General features: G+C 43.3%; 1 protein-coding gene across 3 annotated transcripts in view; it reads left to right on the plus strand.

Moving 5' to 3' along the window:
- HSF2BP (heat shock transcription factor 2 binding protein) overlaps positions 1-16,891 on the plus strand; it is an 83,077-nt gene that overhangs the window by 40,212 nt on the left and 25,974 nt on the right. For all 3 annotated transcript variants that reach the window (XM_029215230.1, XM_029215231.1, XM_029215232.1), the window contains one exon: positions 6,657-6,760. In XM_029215230.1, coding sequence (XP_029071063.1) covers positions 6,657-6,760 — 104 coding nt within the window. The remainder of the gene's footprint in view (positions 1-6,656; positions 6,761-16,891) is intronic.

The raw sequence follows: 16,891 nt of genomic DNA on the forward strand, positions 1-16,891 counted from the left end.
GTCTGCTCCATATGGCCACTTGATAGGACTGTGGGCAACCCCAGGCCAGCCCTAGACCAGGCTCCATCTGCCAAGGCTAGGGAAGTCAGTGCTGCCTGGCAGGGCCTCTTGTCCACCTCTTCTCTGTGCATTTCTTCTTACTTAGCCAGCACTCGGGGTGTGAAGTGTCCGGAGATTCCCCATCCTCACCAGTATCGGTCCTTTTCCTTCCACCTCCAACCACGGGGCATCAGCCTGGCGCACAGAGCGTCTGGTACCGGCAGTTTCTGTGCGTGTCTGGGGTTGTACCCTGACCTTGGGATTCTGAGGGCCACCGGGTGTTGTGCTGGCCTTGAGCCTGGTACGATGGACCCTCAGAAACTCCTGGTTTTGGCTTGTTTCCCCACTGCTGTCGTGTGACACTGGTGTTGCCGTTCTCCTTGACACTCAGTAAGAGCTGGACAAACACAATTTTTGTTTCTCATCGGAGATCTGGATTTCAGGAGTTAGGATTACTTCCAGCCTTTTAAGTTCTCCCTGGTTTCTTTTGCACTTAACTTTCTCATTAACTTTGTCTCATTGCCCATCCTTCATTATGATTTTACCAGTCCTTATTGACACAGGCCTGGGACAGGTAACCCACTTCTGCATACTTACTCCAGGGAAAGTTCTACCCATAAACCCCAGGACACGTGTGCAGAAATGTCATAGCAGCTGTGTTTGTTATAGCACACACTAGGAACTGACCTAAACCTCTGTCAGCTGGAGAATAGAGAAATAAATTGTGATCAGTATGTTGGGACGCATCAGTGAAAATACGTTTGAGCTATACAGATCAACACGGACAGACCTCTCGCGGTGGTGGGGAAGGTTACTGCGGTATGCGCTGCTGATACAAGCGTGGAGAACAGGATCGTCAGACTCTGTATATTTGCTGTAAAGGTATATGGAGGTGCACGCCTCTCTCCCGTAGCAAATGAGATAGTGGTTCCCACCCGCCCGAAGTCCGAGTTCAGATAAGAGTTCATGAAGGGGATTTGACTATGGTGAGGAGGTTTCTTTCTTAACCCGGGACATGGGTGTCGTGTTCTGTCTTTTTGTGTGTCTTCTCTGTTAAGTAGTAGATAGAAGTTAATCTAAGGTACTTGATTAGGGTTACGTATGGCACATACAGGCCACAGATTTTTAAGCTCTGACTTGACTGGGGAGGGGGCCTGAGTCTAAAACAAGCATGTTCACTAGTCAGTTACTATATCCTCTTTAAAAATTGGTGGGGGGCTTCCCTGGTGGCACAGTGGTTGAGAGTCCGCCTGCCAATGCAGGGGACGCGGGTTCGTGCCCCGGTCCGGGAAGATCCCACATGCCGCGGAGTGGCTGGGCCCGTGAGCCATGGCTGCTGAGCCTGCGCGTCCGGAGCCTGTGCTCCGCAACGGGAGAGGCCACAACAGTGAGAGGCCCGCGTACCGCAAAAAAAAAAAAAAAATTGGTGGGCCTCTAACTGCGAGTTTCCATCCGTCATTTGGTCTGAAGTATCTGACTGTATTGCTCTGCCAATTGCTTCTTTCTCATGTAACATGTGCAGTCTTCTCTAAGAATTGTATTACTCTTTGTTCCTTAAAATTACTTGGTGGTGCTAATTTGGCTACTTTAGATTTTAGTCAGTTTTGGATGACTGATTTGTGGGTTTTGTTTCAGGCCAGTAGACATCACAAGTCATGCCTTTTGGTTTATTTTTATGGTTGGCTTGTTTTGAAGTACTGGGTGTGTTTATTCTTTGTTGCTTCTAGGTTACAAGTTATAATTTCTTTTACAAGGAAGAACAAGGTAGCTCACTCGCATCACCTTTACTTTGAGCACCTCAGCCTTGGGCGTCAGACTGTCTGGGGGGTGGCTTTCTGACGTCTCACCAGGAGAGCCCGCTCAGCCTCCAGGCGCAGGCCTCGTGTATCTAGGTGGAGAGAGGGCCTTGTCATTCAAGGAGAGTTACTTGCGTAGCATTTTAAGTTTATTGCTACCTTTGTTTTAGCATTGCTTTCAGTCCTTCTATTATCAATGTCAGATGCCTCTCAAATTCTCAAGACTGCAGAGATGGGGAGATTGCTCTTTTGCAGCCCATGAATCCATTTATAATGTATCGTCTGCTTAGGTTCATGGTAGGAAGCAGAATTTACCTACTTTTTTGTCATTGGAAGAAACAAATGACTCCTAGTACTACAGTAGTTTGGGGAATGACATTTCCTTTTAATACTGAAGTAGCAGAAGAGTGAATTGAATGGGCGGTCTCTTTTGACCTGACAGTTGAAACTTTGATACATTATTTACAGAGTGCTTTTTTTTTTTTTTTAAAGGGCATATGTTGAACTCATACTTTTTTTAAAAAAATTAATTAATTAATTAATTTATGGCTGTGTTGGGTCTTCGTTTCTGTGCGAGGGCTTTCTCCAGTTGTGGCAAGCGGGGGCCACTCTTCATCTCGGTGCGCGGGCCTCTCACTATCGTGGCCTCTCTTGTTGCGGAGCACAGGCTCCAGATTCGCAGGCTCAGTAGTTGTGGCTCATGGGCCCAGCCACTCCGCGGCATGTGGGATCTTCCCGGACCGGGGCACGAACCCGTGTGCCCTGCATCGGCAGGCAGATTCTCAACCACTGCACCACCAGGGAAGCCCTACAGAGTGCTTTTGGTTGGAGTAGAAATGTTGGAATAGAAAGTATTTGCATAAGAAACAGGAAGTGGTTCAGGGTTTGTTGTTTGCTAAGTCGTGGTGTGACCTTGGAGGATTCTCTGGTCTTCCGAAAGATGTAGCCTGGCAGTAACATGAGGTCAGGTGGCACCATGGCCGTGGCAATTAGTTTTGTTCCATTTTAGCTTCTTCTTTGTTTTTTTTTTTAATATTTATTTATTTATTTAGGCTGCGCCAGGTTTTAGCTGTGGCACACGGAATCTTAGTTGCAGCATATGTAGGATCTAGTTTCCCGACCACGGATCAAACCTGGGCCCCCTGCACTGGGAGCGCAGAGTCACCCATTGGACCACCAGGGAAGTCCCTCATTTTAGCTTCTTAATGTTGGCTGATTGTGACCAAATATGAAATTTTAGAGACATTTGTCAATTTGTGTTTTTGCCACCTCAAAGTTAAACAGCAGTCAATGAAGAATTTCAACTAGACATGTTATCTGGAGTTTGCCCCATATTTCAGTCATCACCCAGATATTAACTTTGCCTCTTAAGATCTAGAGAAGATTGGCTTATTTTCTTTTCATTCTCTAAAGCAGGGGTTGGCAAGCTTTCCTCTAAAGGGGCACATAGAATATTTTAGGCTCTGTGGACCATGCGATCTCTGTTGCAGTGACTCACTCCTGCTGTTGTAGCCTGAAAGCAGTGTAGGAAATACATTGAATTTTGAGGGATTCCAGCTATCTGTGTTGGTGATCTGAACTTTTCTCCTCTTGAGATCCTGGATTAGAGAGCTCAGAAAATTCTAGTCAGTGTGTTGAATTTTCCTCATGAATATGACATTTGAACATCCCTTAATAACTCATTAAATGGCTACTAGTACATAGATTTTGGATATCTGTAAGAATTGTCAGGAAAACTTGAGAGCATTTGTAATTTTGGCTCATTTTGTGGCCTGTGGCGAGGTTGAAAATCGTAATTTGAGACCTGGGCATTACTGTTCTCAAGGGCGCTAGTCTGGTGTTCTCTTCTTGGACGGCAGCGTTGCCTTGACTTTGAAAATGCCCATGGAAATAGGAGGAGAGACAGACCGTCTCCACACGCTGCCCTGCTGAGGCTCTCAATTGCTGGGAGCTGGTTCACTTTCCATATTGAACCCGAGCGCTTATCATGTCCCAGGTACTGTACCAGCCTATGTGTCTGTAAAGACAAATCAGCTGTGGAGCTTGCTTTTGACAAACAAAGCTTAGTGGGGAAACCAGCTATTTTTTTTTTTTCTTTTGCGGTACGCGGGCCTCTCACTGTTGCGGCCTCTCCCGTTGCGGAGCACAGGCTCCGGACGCGCAGGCTCAGCGGCCATGGCTCACGGGCCCAGCCGCTCCGCGGCACGTGGGATCTTCCCAGACCGGGGCACGAACCCGCGTCCCCTGCATCGGCAGGCGGACTCTCAACCGCTGAGCCACCAGGGAAGCCCGAAACCAGCTATTTTAACAGAAAACTGTAATAAACATTTTCCATGGCATGCATGTATGTGTGTACCATAATTTAATCGATCCCTTATTAATGGACTAAATCGCTATTATTGATTTTCCTTTTGCCTCAGGCTCTAATATGTCTTGGCATAGTACTATTACTGATCCCATCTTGATTTTAAATTTTGATATATTGCTTATTATGGAATTTTTGCAGTAGTTCTGATTTTTAAAAGTTGCTTTACAATATATTTTAAAAACCTTGGTTACTAATCTCTTTTGGCACCCCTTAAATTTGCAACCAAAGCAAGTGCCTTGTTCTCCTCACCCTCGCCGGCCCTGCTGGTTAAATGTTCAGTTGTGCACACATAGGACACTGCAGGAGATGGGCTCTGGGCTCTGGTACCTTTTCCTGAAGAGAACTGGTGTTTGTCCTGACAGGCAGTTAGCTCTTCCTGACTCCTAAACCCTGGCCCCACCGAGGTGGTCAGTGCCAAATCTGTGCCTCGTTCCGTGGTTTCTTCTCACTCTCCACTGGGCTCGGTAGTGTCTGCTTCGTCCAGTGGCCGGGTCAGAGCCGGCCGCAGCCTGGGCAGATTCTGCATGCTCGCTAGTGCTCCCCTTGTCTGGTAGCTGCCTTTCTGGGCTTCCTCCTCCCTAGCTTTGCTCCATTTCCTGCAATTTCTTTAGCTCTCTTTTTAAAAAGTTTATTTAATTTATTCTTTTTTGGCTGCGTTGGGTCTTCGTTGCTGTGCACGGGCTTTCTCTAGTTGTGGCGAGCAGGGGCTACTCTTCGTTGTGGTGCATGGGCTTCTCATTGCGGTGGCTTCTCTTGTTGCAGAGCATGGGCTGTAGGCACCTGGGCTTCAGGAGTTGTGGCTTGTGGGCTTAGGAGTTGTGGCTCGCGGGCTCTAGAGTTCAGGCTCAGTAGTTGTGGCGCACGGGCTTAGTTGCTCTGCAGCATGTGAGATCTTCCCGGACAGGGCTCGAACCCGTGTCCCCTGCATTGGCAGGCGATTCTTAACCACTGTGCCACCAGGGAAGCCCTTCTTTAGCTCTCTTTTCTGTTTAGTATTTCTCCTTTCCCAGGTGTCAATTACCCTTCAGTTTTACAGTTTGATTATTAAAGTTTTCATTCTTGTAAGTTCTACTGGGTTCTTTTTTGAGCTGCCTGGTTATTTATAATACTCAGTAGCTCCTTGATGATGTTTTAAATTTCTTTTTTGAATTATTTATACCTATTAAACATAGCTGTTTTCTATTTGGTAATTGATACTTGCAGTATCTGATAATCTTTTTATGCTGATTCTGTCATTGGTTCTTTGTGCTGTTACTTTAAGGTCTTATTTTTCATGTGTTTTGTGATTTTTATTATGAACTTAAAATTGTTAGCACTGTATTTGTGAGAATTCTTTGAGGACCCAGTTGAGGGTGCTTTCCTTTAAGAGAATGTTCCTTGTGGCCGGGTGGCGGGAGCAGCTCCCATCCCAGGTCTACTTTCTTATTAAAATTATTGGCTTGTGGATTTTCAGGCAACACAGAAAGTATGCAATCATGCCAAGCTTGACAGTTCACTCTTTCCTGGCTTTCTGAAGGGGTCTGTGCTCTGAAGTCCTGTCTTGTGTTGGTCTGAGGCTTTTCTTTCTGTCCCTCTGCACAAAGGCACTAACACTGACATTCTGTGTCTCTGGAATCTGTCATCTTTAGGGCTCACCTTTCTGAATTTGAGCTCTCACTAAGTTCCTGATTAGAGATGTTTTCCCTTCATTTCTTACAAGGTCATTCATGTTTTTCAAGACTTTGCAAAATATTTGTGTAGCCTTTTCTATTCCTGTACAGTATGAAGTTTTGGGGGTCTCTGTATTCAGCAGTATTATCAGAAACCAGTCCTATAGTTTTCCAGTTTTTAATAATATTCGACTCTGTATTACTAGCCGTGGTCAGTTCCCGAGACCACTTGTAAGACCCTATTTAACTCCAGGTCAGTAGGATCGTTGGTTGTTAGGGGTGGTTGAATTGTGGTGCTCTCCATCCCTTTGCCGTGGATTAAACAGGATGGTACGGCCTGACCTGGCCACCCAGGCATCATGGGTAACATTCACTGAATGAAAGGTAGGATTAAATTTTAAACAGTGAATTGAACTTTTAGAGTACAGTATACTTATGAATGGAGGGTTATCTGTCTATAAATGCAGGATTGGTACTAAAAGGGATTACTCAATGAATATGGTTTTGAGGTTCCCTGTGCCCACTTTGCATATGTGTCTCTTGATTATGTGAACTTATAAGAGGTGGTGTTACGTGGCAGTATTGCTGAAATTTCCCATTTTCAGGTAGCCTCACAGAGACAAATATTTTACATACTTCTGCTTACTATACCTGTCATCCAGATTGTGTTAGAGTTGGACATCTGAAGTGTAAGGGCATAAGGGCACCCCTAAATATGTTAAGGTCCTATGAACCAGGAGATATATTTAGGGTGATGCAGTATGGAGGGGCAGCATGTCAACACCATTTTCTTTTACATTTCAGATTAATGCTGATGTCCCTGTACAACGTGAGCATCAATTTGAAAGGCTTGAAGTACATTAGTGAGAGTCCAGGATTCATCCCTTTGTTGTGGTGGCTTCTGAGCGGTAAGGATGGGCTTTACCTGTGCGTCTCCTTATACACCTGTTCCCCTGTGGCAGGAGGAGGTCGTAAAGTATTAGAGATGAGGGTTGTTCATCCCAAGGTGTTCTCATGCCTTCCTAAAAAAAGATTTCAAATTATAGAAAACTCACTGGTATGCTGTTATTTCTAGTTCTGTTTCTGAAGTATCGCTTTCAATTTAGTTATGATTCTGTGACACAAAGAAAAATTATCTAATAAAACAGCTAATAAGTGGCTTTAACCTGTCCCTTTCACTGTGAACGATACAGCACTATGTATGCTGTCTGTGGCTCTGAACATCAGGTATAGGGAAATCCCATCGTTAAGCAACGTGGGGAAAAAAGAAATCTGAGAGATTGCAGCTCTGAAGTTCCATCTGTCTATCTATCTATCCATCTGATGTGTTTTTTTGTTTTCTTTGGAATAAAAAGCTGTCTTTACTGTTTCTCCGGCTTTTCTCCCTAACCACCAATTTAACCTAAAATTTTGTCCCAATCTGCTCATCATACTTTTTTTTAATATAAATTTATTTGTTTATTTTTGGCTGCGTTGGGTCTTCATTGCTGCATGTGGGCTTTCTCTAGTTGTGGCGAGCAGGGGCTACTCTTTGTTGCGATGCACGGACTTCTCATTGTGGTGGCTTCTCTTGTTGCGGAGCACGGGCTCTAGGCGCACGGGCTCAGTAGTTGTGGCTTGCGGGCTTCAGTAGTTGTGGCACGCAGGCTCAGTAGTTGTGACTCACGGGCTCTAGAGCGTAGGCTCAGTAGTTGTGGCTCATGGGCTTAGTTGCTCTGCGACATGTGGGATCTTCCTGGACCAGGGATCGAACCCGTGTGCCCTGCATTGGCAGGTGGATTCTTAACCACTGTGCCATCAGTGAAATCCTGTTTATCATACTTTTTAATACCATGTCTTCAGTAGGAACATATTTCATTCAAGTGTGCAAAAAAATTACCTTTCCTTATTTTTTTGTAATTCAGATCAATCTCTGTTTTTGAGCTTCAGTTCCATTTGGTGGTAAATGCTTATTTTTTGTAACAGGTTTTTTGAGGTATAATTGACATGCAATAAACTGTACACATTTAAGGCAAACAACTGGTAAGTTTTGACGTAAGTTATACACCCGTAGAATCATCATCACAGTCAAGATAATGAGCACACCTGTCACTCTCGAGAGGTGCCTTGTGCTTGTTGGATCCCTCCTTCCCGTCCCTCTGTTCCCCTCTTCCCAGAAAATCGCTTGCCTCCTTTCTGTATTACAGGTTAGTTTTCATTTTCTACAGGTTTATATAAATGGAACCATGCACTGTGTATTCTTTTTTGCCTCTCTTCTTTCACTCGGCATAATTACTTCGAGATCTCTCCATGCTGTGTGTATTAATAGTTGATTCCTTATTACTCAGTAGTATTCTGTCATGTGGAGAGACTGCAGTTGCTTTATGTATTCGGCTGTTGATGGACATTTGGGCTGTCTTCAGGTTTTGGCTCTTGCAAATAAAGCTGCTGTGAACATTCTTGTATGTTTTTGCCTGGACACCGGCTTTCATTTCTCTTGGGTCAGCACCTGGGAGTGGACTGTCTAGCTCACGTAGTAGGTATTTTTGTGGCACTGCCAAGCTGTGCTGCAAAGTGTCGGCACTGCTTTGCACCCCCCAGCCCCCGCCCCAGCAGAGAGTAACCGCCTCTGTTGTGCATATCCTCGTCAGTGTTCGGCATGGTCCTTCTTCTTAATTTTAGATATTCCGGGAGTGGTGTGATATACCTCACTCACTTTGGTCTTAACTTGCATTTATGTTATGACTAGTGATGTTGAGCATTTTTTCCTGTATTTATTTGCCCATCCATGTATCTTTTATGATTAAATGTCTGTTCATACCTTTTTGCCCATTAAAAAAAATTGGGTTATTACTCAGCCATAAAAAGGAACAAAATTGGGTCATTTGTAGAGATGTGGATGAATCTAGAGACTGTCATACAGAGTGAAGTAAGTCAGAAGGAGAAAAACAAATATCGAATATTAACGTATATATGTGGAACTAGAAAAATGGTACAGATGAACCGGTTTGCAGGGCAGAAATAGAGACACAGATGTAGAGAACAAACGTATGGACACCAAGGGGGGAAAGCGGCGGGGGGCGGTGGTGGTGGTGGGATGAATTGGGCGATTGGGATTGACATGTATACACTCATGTGTATAAAATGGATGACTAATAAGAACCTGCTGTATAAAAAAAAAATTGGGTTGTTTCAATTGAGTATTGAGGTTCTTTGTATATTCTGCATACAAATCTTTTGTCAGATATGTAGTTTGCAAATAATTGCTCTCAGTTTGTTGCTTGTCTTTTCATTCTCTTAAGAGCATCTTTAAAGAACAGAAGTTCTTAATTTTTTTGGTGAGGTTTAATTTATTGTCCTTTTTCTTCTACGAATCATGCTTTTGGTATAGAAATTTTTGCCACACGGAATTTTTAAATGTGTTTTCTTCTATTAGTTTTATAGTTTTGCATTTTACATTTAGGTCTGTGATCCATTTTGAGTTAATATTTATATATGTTGAGTGGTATGACTCAAAGTTGGGTTTTTTTGTTTTTGTTTTTTTGCATAAAGCCACCTAGTTGATCTAACACCATTTGTTTGGAAGACTCTCCTTTCTCCACAGAATTGCCCTTGGACCTTTGTTGAAAATCAAATGACATTATATGAGAGGGTGTAGTTTTTGGACTCTATTCGTTTGTTCTGTGGATCCATTTTTGTAGCATTACGCCAATACCATACTTTATAATAAATATTAAAGTCAGGTAGTGTAAATCCTCCAACTTTGTTCTTATTTTTCAAAGTTGTTTTGACTCTTTCTAAGTCCTTTGCATTTCCATACGAATTTGAGGATCAGCTTGTCACTTTCTAACAACAACAAAAAATCCTGTTGGGATTTTTATTAGGATTGTGTTGAATCAACAGTTCATCTTGGGGAGAACTGACATTTTAGCAATACCGAGTCTTCCAGCCAATGAAATAGTATACGTATGTCTGTTTATTTAGATATTGTTGGGAGAGCAGAGGAACTGACCTCCTTTGTTTCTGGCTATCTTTTCAAGGCTGCTTATGTAGTAAATCCCCATGAAGATAGAGATACTGTCTCTGTCCAGAACAAAGGGTGGGTTTGTTTACACTCATGCAATAGGGATAATGCTTCCCTCTGGGGAAAAGGTCTGGCAGGATTACTCCCATTATGAACGATTTGGGTTCCCTGAGTTTGGGGTTTCTCTTCTGTAGTGCAGCCCATGGCATATGCCTGGCGCTGTGGAATTGGGTCTCATTGAACTGTGCTGACCCTCTGGATATGGCCGTTGCCGTGGAGGAATACTGTTCTTTGCCTTGGACACAGGGGTGTTGTCTCTCCTGCCAGCATCCGTGAGACTCTCGCATGCTGGCTTATTAACTTGCAAGTAGGGTAAAACCCCAGATCTTCCAAAGCTGTAAGGAGGTGGCCGAGAGGGCTGTGTTTGTATTTTAGGAGGCCTCCTGCCCACGAGGGCTGGGTATTTGACCAGACAGCTTTTTTCTCTTGAGAACGTGAGCCAAGGAACCCATGGAATCAGAGGTGGGTCTTGGGCTAGAGGTGGGCAGCTATCCCGGCTGGTCGCTGTGGGCCATGTGCCAGCAGATGGTGTCAGTCGGCAGGGGCGGGGGTGGGGAGAGAGCGAGGATAATTAAATAAGGGTCCCTAACACTCCTGGAGTGCCAGGCAATGTGTATTTACAGATTTACTTCTCTAAATACCCTTATAAGGCAAATATTACAATTTATGTTTTATATATGAGGAAGCTGGAGCACGCAGGGGTGAAGTGACTTCCTCGAGGTCATACAGCTTCTGGGTGGAAGTCCGGGCAGTTGGGTTCTAGGTCCCTTCTCCCAGCCACTCTGTGGACCTCCGCTCCGCAGGAAGTGCCTCTGAGATGGATGCTTGGTTCCCGGTGACCTCTCTCCCTTCCTTGTCTCCTGGTGTGGCGTGGCTCAGCCTTAGAGATAGATGTCCTGAAACCTTACGCCCCTCTCTGCTAGCTTGCAGCCAGTGATCCGCCAGCGCCTTTTGCCAGTTGTTTACTTTCGCATAAAAAGAGGGCCTTAGGCTGAATGTTCTCTAGGGCCTTTTCTAGCTCTGGTGCTCCAGAAACGTTCCAGGGCCCAGTGACAGTCCTTACAGTTTCATTTTAATTTAGGCAGCTCTCTAGGTTGCCAGCAACCCAAGAGTGTTGGTTCCTGACCCTCACCAGAGATGGCGCGCTTTGACCAGGGTGGATTGTTCCTGCTTGAATTTCAGGTCCTGTACAGTGGGGGCTGGGGTGAAGTTGCCTTAAGGCCACTTTTTGCCCCGGGGCCATCAGGCTTTCTTGCTCATGAAGACAGTTACTGGTTCTTTTGACAGTGTGCACAGCCCAAAGCCTAATAAATCTTTTGAAATGTCATCTTGATGTTATTTGCTATCACAGTCAAATAAAGACAAGGTCTACCAAGCCCAGCATGTTGTCCCCTGATTTATCCATGGAATTAATTTAACTTAACAATTGAAATTGGTTATAGAATTTGGTGTGTCTTTTAGGAAGGTGAATATATATTTTATAGAATAGGAAAACAGAAACAAAAGTAGTTCTTTGAAAAAAGTATGTGCATCTTGGTGCCTGGCGGTGGTGGTGTGATTGTTTTCATAATTCTAGACTGTCATAACTGCTTAGGACTAAGAGAATTTAAAAACTGGGGCTTCCCTGGTGGCGCAGTGGTTGAGAGTCCGTCTGCCGATGCAGGGGACACGGGTTCGTGCCCTGGTCCGGGAAGATCCCACATGCCGCGGAGCGGCTGGGCCCGTGAGCCATGGCCGCTGAGCCTGTGTTTCCGGAGCCTGTGCTCCGCAACGGGAGAGGCCACAACAATGAGAGGCCTGTGTACCGAAAAAAAAAAAAAAAAAAAAAAAACTGGATTATTCTTCTTTGCTTTTAGGTAGATCTGCTTTGTGAAAATACACTAGAAAATAAGACTCTCTCTTAACTTTTAAAAGATCTAGGAAAAAAAGATTCCATTACTTCTTTCAATAATTGGTTCCTACATTTGTCAGTTTTCATGTTAGGAAATTTGATATGTTTTAAAGAACATGGACTTTGGATTCATTAGACCCAGATTGAAATTACAGCTTGTCTACTTGGGACCTTACCTTTTAGGATCCCTCTTTTCTGCTCTGCAAAATGGGGATTTCTACCTCAAGGGTCTTCGTGTATATTAAAATGCAGTAGTGCCTGGGCCAATACCTAACATAGTAGGTGTTAAAGAGGTGTTAGTTTCGCTTTTTATTTATAATCTAAATCTTTTATGCCACAATGAAAGCTCATTTCCTTTTAATTCCTTTGACCTAAAGGTGGCAAGTTGCTTTCAAGTATCCGGACTTCTTTGATCCAGAGTACAGGACCAGTTGCTGTTAATCATCCCTGACTAAATAATCTCATTTCCTTTAACCTTTGCTGGGTTTCATTTTCCTTCCCTTTATTCAACTGTGTTGCTGGCTTTTTCCCAGGCTTTCTCCAAATTCTTCACATTCCTCTTAAGCCGAAGAACAACGGCGCGGAACTCTAGTGAATAGCCGATGAGGACAGAGTGTTTTCGGGAGGACGGCCATTAACGGTTATGTAACCGTTAATGCAAACTGGCGTTCAGACCACACCTGTAACTTTTTAGTGCTGCATTTCCTACTCACATTTACAATGTTGAACAGCCACATAGGCATTTGCTTCCCATCTTACATTTATTTGATTTATCTAAGTAATATGAAACATTGATCGTTCTACCCAATTTGTATTAATATCTTTAGCCCAGACCTCTCTCCTGAACCCCAGACCCATATATCCGACTATCTACTTGACATCTCCACATGGACAGCTAGTAGACATTCAAACTCAGTGTGTTCAGACTAAATTCCGAATCTTCCTCCATTTAACTCTACCCACGGCCTTCCCAGTCTCAGTTGATGGCAGCTCTATTTTTCCAGTTTCTCAGGCCTGTAAAGACCTTGGAGTGATTCTTGTCTCCTTCTTCTCTTGATACCCACGTGCAGTCTGTAAGGAAATTCTCATGGCCCTGCTTTCAAAATACATCCATAATCTGACCACAGTCTGCCACTACCACCAGGTTTTGAGCCTCCCTCATCTTCTGTTTAAAAACTTCAGGTCACCTCCTGCAGATCTCCCATCAGCCCATCCTTGTAGACCATGAATTGGGAGGCAGCGGTATAATGGCCTAGATCCTGGACAAGTCTCCTTACTGAAAACACTCAAAATGTCTGGTGAGATATAAAAAACACTTTAAAAGCCCTCCTTTGAGCTAGAAAAATAGTAATTACACCCAGAGCACAAAAGCCAAGTGAAAGTGAGATGCCAGAGAGGTTAACAGAGACCTGAGCTAACTCCTGTTCTGAAGGCATTTGTCAAGATGACCTTTAGTTTCCGTGTCCTAACAGGGTGTGGGGACAGGAAACAAAGCTCAGTTACCACCCTAAATGAGTAGCCGGGTAGGGGACTCCCAAAGGTACTTACCAGCATTGTCAGGGTAGACTGAAGGTACTCTTCCTGCCCTTGGAGACTACAGGAAGGTGGCCTGTTTGACCTTAGGGACTGAACACAGTGGGGGAAAATCTCTTCTGAGAATAACCATAGGCTGTAGTGGAGGAAAAATGTCCTCTGAGAATTAATCACGGTAGACTGGTTTTCATGCAGCTTCGAAGCCTGAATTCAAACCACCCAGGCAGTCCTCGTTTAGAGAACAATGCACATCCTTTCTGGAGGATTCTTTGACTTCAACCGGTTCATTCAGATAAGGTTCCAAGAGTCAGAGCTCACATATTAAAAATTACAAAAAGCATGGGAAGTATCATTAGTGAAATAACATGACATAGACCCGAAAGAAGATTTCAGGTCTAAGAGTTATCAAATCAATATAAAATAAGTGTGTTTACTGTGTTTAAAGAAAAAAAGAAAGGATTAATATATGAGTAAAGAGTGAGAGATTGTGAAAGTGACTGGGCAGATCTGAAAAAGGGTCAAATAATATTTCTGGAAGTGAACAATATAATGATTGCAATTATAAATTTAATAGCTTTAACAGCAGATTAGACATAGTTGAAGGGATAATTGGACTGATGCAGACAGTTCTGAAGAAATTATCCAGAATGAAGCACAGAGAGACAGAGATGGAAAATTGGAGCAGGCAAGAGACAGAGGAGAGACTGGGCACTGGACGGTCAGCGTTCTGGGCAGGGAGGGGAGGGCGAGTGGGACAGAAGCAGCGTTACAGGGATAATGCCAGAGAAGCTCCCCACCCTTGTTTGCACTGAATTTGAGAAGTCCACCTGATTGTAAGCAGGATGAAGGACAAGGAATCTGCACTAAGACACATTGTCATGAAAACCAGAACATTAGAGAGAGGAGGTCTTAGAAGCAGGCAGACAGCAAAGATGTATACCGTCAAAGGATTGACACTTTGACTGACAGTTGACCCCTTCACAGCAATAGTGCAGTATCTTAGCACGGAGAGAAAATAACTGTGAACACGAATTTGTATGCTTCTTTCCCCCCGCCAACAAATAGCTTTCAGAGCAAGGGTGAAATAAAGACATTTCAGACAAACAAGAACTGAGAGAGTCTGTCACCAGTAGACCTTCCCAGTAGGAGCTTCTACAGGGTGTATATATATATATACACACACACTTCAGGAGGAGCTTGATCTCGGATGGAGAGTGTGAGATGCAAGTGAGAGCAATGATCAGAGGTGGTAGCATATGTATCAATGAGTCAAAATAAACACCGACGAACAGAAAAGCCAAACAGTAGAATACCAAGAGCAGAGTGATAGCATGTGCACTGGGAGGAGGATAGGCAGAGCGGCAGCATTGTGAGGTCCAGCCCCGTTCAAAACCGAGAGCCGAAACAGTGGCTAATTTCAGACCTTGATAGTTTGCAGGTGAAAATTTCTAGGATCACGTGGAGATAATAGAAAGACTCTATGCCTATAATGTTAATACAGGATAAAATGCGATGTGAAAAATAATTCAAAAGGTGGCAAGAAAGAGAAAAAATAAGATGGAAGCAATAAATCCAAAAATATGTACAGTTACAACTATAAATGGACCAAATGACCCAGTTAAGAGATAGTCATGTCAGACTGGATTTAAAATAATCATCCAGTTATATGTTGTTTATAAGAGATTCATTTAAAACATAAGAATACATAAAGGTTGAGAATAAAAGGAAAACATACTAGGCAGATTCTCATCACCAGATTCTGTATCACCAGGATATAACATTTTGAACTTATATAAACACTTCCTAATATAGTCTCAAAAATGAAACAACTGAAAACAGCATAAGAAGGAATTCATAAATCCCCCATGATCAGGGACATTTTAACCCACTTCACTCAATACTTGATAACTAAAAAACAACAAACAGTAAGGACATGAATGGTTTGAAAAACACAATTAACCAGTCTGCCCCACTGGGCGCATAGAAGACTCCAACTGTATAGTTGTTTCAGTTACACATGGAAAATTTATGAAAGTGATCATTTTCTGGGGTTTGAAGCAAGTCTCACATTTCAGATGATAAGAATCGTATGGGATATCTTCTTTGACCACAATACAGTGAAGGTGGAAATTAATAACAAAAAGAGAATTAGTAAAATCCTGCATGTAGAAATTAAGTAACCCATGAGTAAAAGAAGAACTCATAATAGAAATCAGATGTTTTGAACTGCATAATGAAAATATTACGTATCAAAAATGATGAAATGCGTTTAAATCAGTATTTAGTAGAAAGTTTATCAATTTAAAGAAGAAAGCGGAAAATGAATGAGCTGAACATCTACATAAGAGCTTAAGAAATGGGAACAACTCTGGGCAGCTCAGCAGCAGATTTGAGCTGGTAGGAAGAATCAGCAAACTTAACGCTAGGTAGAGGTTATCTGGTCTGAACAACAGAAACAAAAAAGGACGACAGAAAATGAGCAAAGCTCAGAGACCTCCGGGACGTCGTCAAGCATACCAGCAGAAGCACAGTATGAGTCCCTGAAGGAAATGCTCGAGAGAGGAAAGGGGCAGAAAAAATATTCGAGAAGAGAACATCTGAAAACATCCTAACTTTGATGAAAAACAGTCCATACATCCAAGAAGATATGTGAACTTCAAGTAGGGTAAACACAAAGATCTACTTGTAGACATGTCACAGTCACACTGTTAAAACTTAGGACCAAGAGAACATTTCGGAATCAGTGAAACACGTACAAGGACACCACAGATTGACAGCTCACTGCTCATCAGAAACAGTGGTCCTAAAGCGGAGGGATGATGTGTCCAAAGTTCTGAAAGAAAAGACCTTCTACCAAGAATTCTGTGTTCAGCTAAACTAGTCTTCAAAATGAAGGCAAAATACATTCCTGGATACGCAAAGACTGAGAGATTTTATTGCTAGCAGACCTTCTTTACAAGAAAGGAAGTTCTTAAAGCTGGGAGAAAATGACCCCAATGCATAACTCCAATCCAGAGATATTGGTGGAGGCCACCTTGCCATGGGCTCAGTGTGATTCATGGGTAAGGCTGGTGTTTCAGAGGCGCTCTCTGTTGAAACTGGTTTTTTTTTGTTTGTTTGTTTTGTTTTGTTTTTTTGCTGTACGCGGGCCTCTCACTGTTGTGGCCTCTCCCGTTGCGGAGCACAGGCTCCGGACGCGCAGGCTCAGCGGCCATAGCTCACGGGCCCAGCCGCTCCGTGGCATGTGGGATCTTCCTGGACCAGGGCATGAACCTGTGTCCCCTGCATCGGCAGGCGGACTCTCAACCACTGTGCCACCAGGGAAGCCCCGTGGTTTTTTTTTTAAAGACAAATACCACACCTGTTGCACTGACAATCTGAACACTGGGCTAATGCAAAGTATTAGGAGAAATATTTAACCAACATAATAAAACAGTTATATTGAAAATCTTTGTAAATAACCATCTTAAATGTTTTGGTTTTTGATCACATGGTTATCATCATTGTTCACATAATAAAGATGTAGCTTACTAGAATCATAACCCTTGCAAG

This window comes from Monodon monoceros, unplaced genomic scaffold, assembly GCF_005190385.1.
Source record: "Monodon monoceros isolate NGI ecotype Baffin Bay Population unplaced genomic scaffold, NGI_Narwhal_1 Super_Scaffold_11, whole genome shotgun sequence".
In the NCBI taxonomy this organism is placed as follows: Eukaryota; Metazoa; Chordata; class Mammalia; order Artiodactyla; family Monodontidae; genus Monodon; species Monodon monoceros.